We start from the raw sequence: 6,000 nt of genomic DNA on the forward strand, positions 1-6,000 counted from the left end.
CTTACATAGAGAGGTTACTCATTTGAGTCTTATAAATAAAAATAAATAAAATAAATAAAAGTCATGGAACATATACTCCATGGAGCAATTTAAAACAAAAGATTATAATGTGTCCTTTGGGACTAAAGGGATGAGACTGGTAATGATTATGGTTAGGTAAAGTAAGGAAGGAAGTGAAAGACAACTACAGGATGATTTCACTCATAAGTGGAACATAAAGAATCAAAACACAGGGGCTACGTAGTGGTGCACCTGGTTGAGCACAGATGTGACTATGCACAAGGACACAGGTTTGAGCCCCCAGTCCCCACCTGCAGGGAGGAAGCTTTGCCAGTGATGAAACAGTGTCTTTCTTCCTATCTATCTACCCCTACCCTCTCAATATTTTGCTGTCTCTATCCAATAAATAAATATAATACAAAAATAAAAATAAGAGAACATATTTTAAAAATAAATTAATAAAATCAAATTTAGATAAGTTGAAGAGAAGGAGGAGGAAGAGAAGAAAGAAAAAGAAAGGCAGTGATGATACCCAAAGGGTCTTTAAAACAATAGGCTGAAGACAATGAAACAACCTCAGCCTGGGAACCAGAATGACTGTGTGAAACAGGGAACCCACCCAACCTTGCCATATGAAATATCCCTTTAGGACTGTAAGCAGGGCCACTGCTACTGTTTGAACCACTTGTGCCTTCAGTCTGTTGGAGGAGTTTAGCTTACTCCATTAATACACTGCAAGTGATTTGAATTTGAAAGTGTAGATGCTGTGCCTTTGCCATTTCAAAATTAGTTCAGTTGATCTGCAAATATTTTTTAAAAGATGAAACCAATGAGAATGTCTTAATCCCATCCCACAATCTTTATTCCTTCCTTTCTCAAATTCATGCCACATGCGTACCTCCCTCAAACACACCACTGTGTGATATTAATCTTGTCCTGTGAATTTGCAATGGTTACCCCATTACCCACAAATAAAAAGATACAGACATGTGTTTATCCAGTCAGCCAATGTCTGTCTCACACTCCTACTTGTGTCAAGCATCCTATTAGTAATGAGTGAACAAAATCTATGAAGTACTGATCCCAGAAATACAACCAGGGTGGGGATGGAGACCAAGAACAGAAAATTCTAGACACCAAAATAAATATGATGGGAGAAGTGCAGGCTGCCTGACAGCAAACCCACCCTATTCATGGTCTAGACTTCTTAGCCTAACATAAGAAGCCTTCAGGATCCACCCCAAACCCACCCTCCCCCCTTGCTCTCCCACTAGATATTCCTCCTCCCACCAGTTACATGGGACTCACATGCCATTTCTGAATGAGCCACGGGTTTTCACTCCTCACGTGAGGTCTTTTCCCCAGAGCCTGGGATGCTCTTCATTTTTCCTTTCAAGATTTAATTATTCTCAAGGCTAAGCTCATATGTCACCCCTTCATCAAAATCAACCCCGACCCCAAAGTCAAAATCCTCTACCTTACTTTGTACCACCACTTGATTTCTGTCAGGTATTTCATTCTGTCTTATACTTAACTGCTTCACTATGTATCTAACTTATTCTCAGCAGTCACTCAGTAAGGCATCTGTTTGGGACACACACTCCTTATGGGCATTTAAGAAATGCCACGTCTGCAGCACTGTTTCACCACTACTAAACACCCCCCCACACCCCCCCTGCAGGCAAGGGCTGGGGGCTGGGGGCTGGGAGCCAGATCCTTGGGCTTTACCAAGTGCACCACAGCTGGGTCCCGACCCATAGAAAGGTAATGATGATATCAAGTCATGCTGACAATCAAAAGATGGACAAGACAGTTTAGACACAGAAGTGAAAACCTGTTCTATGAAGTTAAGTGGGTTCTGATGTGACTGTGATAGGTACTTAGCTAGAAAAGCTTCATGGAAGAAGAAATCTGTGGTCAGGAAAGGAAATAAGCAAAAGGAGACACAGGTGGCACATTCCAATGGCATGAGAAATGGAAAAGCCAAAAGGCTCACATACATTTTTTTGTACAGCACAGCAAACTCATTACTTAGAAAGAAGCATATGAATCAGAATGACTGGAGAGAAGAGAATGCAAGTGGCTGGATATCCTTGTAAAGAACCAATATAGATTGGAACCCCCAAAGGTGATCCATTCAAACAATGATGAACTAAGAAGGGAAACTGAAGGGAAAAGTCAGCTAGGAAGATAGCAGAAGCTTATCAGTACCGGGAACTATCAGAACCCAGGCAATGAGAGTTGTTAGAGAAATAGGAAGGATGCAAGGTCAAGAGAATGCTGCTGAGATAGAGACAGCAAGTGAAGGGATAATATGAATGCTGAGGCCAAAGTGAGCAGTGACTGCAAGATTACACCCAGGTTGCAATACAAGAGGAAAGATGATCTAGCGTATCAACATATTAAATGTCAGGAATCAGTATAGAAAGGGGTCACTTTCCCAGAGGTCAGACTAAAGTTATCCCAAGTGAGGTTCTGCAGGAGCAGAGTGATCAGGTGGAGCCTCAAGTTCAAAGAATTGTTAGGGGGAAAAGCTACTGGGTGGCTACATCACAGAAATTCCCTGTGTACAGTGAATATGAGATAGAAAATACTATTTGTTTCCCCCCAATTCTACTGTGCTTTTGCCAGCCTCTCTTTGCCCCCTTTTCTCCCTTACTGTATTTACTTAACCAAGTTACCTGAGTAGTTGCACAGTTACTCTTTTCAAACTTCTTCCTCACCCCATCACTTTTAACTAGCTCATGGGTTGTGAGTGTGTATAATTCCAACAGAGTGTACAGAAGCTCCAAGAGTTGTCCAATATACAACCTGTGCAACCACAAGCACTGTTCTGCTTGATCCAGACACACTACTTCATGGGTGTGAACTGTCACCATCAGAGAAGTGGCAAGGGTTCCATGGTGAAAGGGAAAGACTAACCACACCAGGGGCTGAGACTATAGAAGAGAAAGCATCGAATTAGGTTAAATAGCTAGAAGCGTTCTGCTCATGGGCAAAAGACAGATAAAACACAATGTGCTTTCTTATACCAGGTCCTGGAGATGAGGTAGGGTGGGGTTGGGGGGCACCGACAAACATGAAGCAAGAAAACACAGTGGTTAAAGCTTTAAACTTAAAAGCATGAAGTCCAGAATTCCATCTCTGGCATTGTATATGCCAGAGTGATGCTCTAGTTCTCTCTCTGATATTTTCTTTCTTTCTTTCTTTCTTTCTTTCTTTCTTTCTTTCTTTCTTTCAAGAAAACACAGTGGCAGCTAGAAAGGCTGACCCACCAGCAGTAGGAGTCAAGGGGTCTGGAACAGTGTGGACCCTGATGCCAGCAGGACAGGAATAGCTACTTAAGGCCTCCACTGGGACCCTCTGCGCATAAGTGCAGAGTGGTCATTTACCCTGTGTGCAGCTGAGACTTGGCTGGGACAGACACCACACACCATGTGCTCTGGAAAAGATTCTGTTCTACCTTCTCTAGGGGCTTAGAAGCAAACCAGTGGTTAGGTTGCAGGATTCCTTCTGATCTGGTTGAGCTGACTCAAAAAGATCAAAGACTTAAGGGCCAGCCCTGCGGTAGTGTGATGGGCACTTATAAGCGGAGTCATTTCTGGGGCTGCTTACCATATTAAGATAATAATGTGTACCTACTTGAAGACGGTCATGTCTGCTATCTGCGTGTATGGGGCGAATGGAAAATGGAGAAGGAAATAAAGTAGGGGGGAGCAAGCCAGAAAATCCCTGGGATTGGAGGAGGGTGTTGAGTAAAATTATCAAAAGGTGTCCAGGGTTTGGGGAAGGTGAAAGGCAGGGGGGCTGAAGGGACGAAAGTAACAGGTAGGAAAAGTTGGAGAAGCCAAGCCGAGGCTCCCAGGTCTTTGTGTGTAAAAATGCTGCGAGGTGGCTTCAAGAAGAGCTGAGGGAAAAAAGGCAGGATCCTCACAACTAGCACGACAGGGACTGGCACACCGATTCCCATTGTAACGCGCTGGGCCAGCCCGTGACCTTCGTGGAGGGAAGTTGGGGGCTCCCTGGCTTTCCAGGGGGGCAGCGCGGCGTGGGCTGCCGCGTGTGACCCGCCGGGCCCGGCGCGGCTATGGCGGGGCGCACGGAGGCGGGGGCGAGGGCCGGGGGCCGCGGGCACCTTCCGGGCCGGGAGTTCAAGGTGAGCTCGGTTCCCGGCGGCCAACAGGTAGGGAAGGCTGGGGGCAGCCCGCGGCGGGCCACTCCCCCCGGCACATGTGTGTGTGGGGGGGGGGGAGGGTGCGCGCTCGGCCTGAAGCAGCAGCCACTCGCACCCGGCGTCCGGCAGGGCCGGGTTCGCGCCCGGCTACCGGCCACCCCGCAGCCGCTCCCCGCCGGGCCGCGCAGGCTGGGTCTCCCTCCAGGAGCGGCCCCCCGCTTCTCCAGAGCCCCGGGCGCCCCCCAGTCACGCGCGGCTGCCGCGCCCCGCAGAAGCCGGTCCCCCGGGCCCGCCGGTCCCCGCACCCCGCGCGCACTCACCCAGCGACAGGAGCGCCAGCAGCAGCGGCCTCGGCGCCAGGCGTCCCATGCTCGCCCGCCGGGCGGGAGCGACTCTCCCCCTCCTCCTCCTTCCCGCCGCCGCTCCTCCTCCTCCAGCTCCGGCTGCTCCAGAGTCCGCGCTCCTCCGCTGGGCCGCGCGCCTGCTCCGCTCTCCTCGCGAGCCGACAAATCCCAGCGCTGGGGCCGCCGCGCCCGAGCCCGGCCCCCGCCCGCTGCCCGCCGCCGCCGCCCCCGCCCTCCCGCAGCCGCCGGGCACCGGGACCCGCGCGCCGCGAGCCGCCAGCCCAGCCGAGCGCGCAGCCCCGACCGCTTCCCGACAGCAAAAGGGAAGAACCGCAGCGCCGCCCGCCCGCCCGCCCGCCCGCGCCTCCCATCCGGCGCTCTGCCAGCTACAAACACAAACTTTCCCAAGCCCCTCCCCGCTCCAGGTAACGGGGCGAGCGCCTGGGCCACCCGCTTAAAGGAGGAGGTGTCAGGGCCTACCCTGCAACCCCCTCCTGCCACCCCCCACCCAGCTTCCACCCCCACTCCCAGGCCAACTTTCCTCCGACCTTTAAAAGTTGGCTTTGGAGAGGCCCCTCTGGAAAAGCCATCACTTCACTTCATTCCGTGACACCCAGCCTCCCACCACTCTGGGAACAACCCCCACCCCCACCCGCGCTAAACTCAGCCCACTCCCCTCATTCACCCCTCTGCTGAGCTAAGAACCCCACCAGCTAACCTTAGGCCCTAGTAAAGATTCATTTAGATGGACCTAAAAAGACAAGATTTAAAGGGCTTAAAGGTCATGTATTCCAACCTCTTCATGGTACAAAGGCCTTAAAGTGTTTGGGTGACCTGCCAAACACTGGATTTGGGGGGTTCTGCCCCAGACCCTGAGGCTGGGTGCTGTCCTCATCCCTGGCCCACCTCCTTCCCTCTTCAGAGTGCCAGTGGCACTGATTAGAACACTTCCCACAGACACCCACGTGGAAGGGGGAGTGTATTAATAGCTGCAGTACTTCCTATGGAATGGCTCTTACCTCTTTGTAATTCTTGCTCTAAGTGGACACAAGTGGTTGCCAGCAGACTCTTTCTTTCCCCTCCACAATATATTTTTAAATTTGAATACAAAAGACCAGTAATGGAGGATAAATTAGTCTTCAGTGTTTAAGACTTCACAAGTACAGACATATGAGTAGCCCTACCCCCACCCATCACCACAGCCTTTTAGAAATATCTGCAAAACAAATCCCAGATGTTAATGGGTAAACTGTCCAAATCAGAGACTGGAAGATGGTTTTTACTTAGATGGGTCATTGCCTCCACTAGTAAGTGTGATTAGCCAGGTATGAACACTCCTGAGGGAGACTTAAAATTCACCTCTGGTGATTTACTCCATGTCAGTAAATTACCTGATGTCACTCTTAAGAGCACACCGCACAATAGTTCAGTCACCAGAGAGGTAGAGCAGTGGATAAAGCCTTGGACTCTCAAGCATGAGGC

General features: G+C 50.1%; 1 protein-coding gene across 1 annotated transcript in view; it reads right to left on the minus strand.

Annotated features, from left to right (window-relative positions):
• PTGFRN (prostaglandin F2 receptor inhibitor) overlaps positions 1-4,972 on the minus strand; it is a 112,670-nt gene extending 107,698 nt beyond the window's left edge. Inside the window, exon 1 of the mRNA XM_016189308.2 lies at positions 4,495-4,972. Coding sequence (XP_016044794.1) covers positions 4,495-4,543 — 49 coding nt within the window. The 5' untranslated portion in view covers positions 4,544-4,972. The remainder of the gene's footprint in view (positions 1-4,494) is intronic.
• Positions 4,973-6,000: the final 1,028 nt, after the last annotated feature.

Source organism: Erinaceus europaeus, chromosome 11, assembly GCF_950295315.1.
Source record: "Erinaceus europaeus chromosome 11, mEriEur2.1, whole genome shotgun sequence".
Classification (NCBI taxonomy): Eukaryota; Metazoa; Chordata; class Mammalia; order Eulipotyphla; family Erinaceidae; genus Erinaceus; species Erinaceus europaeus.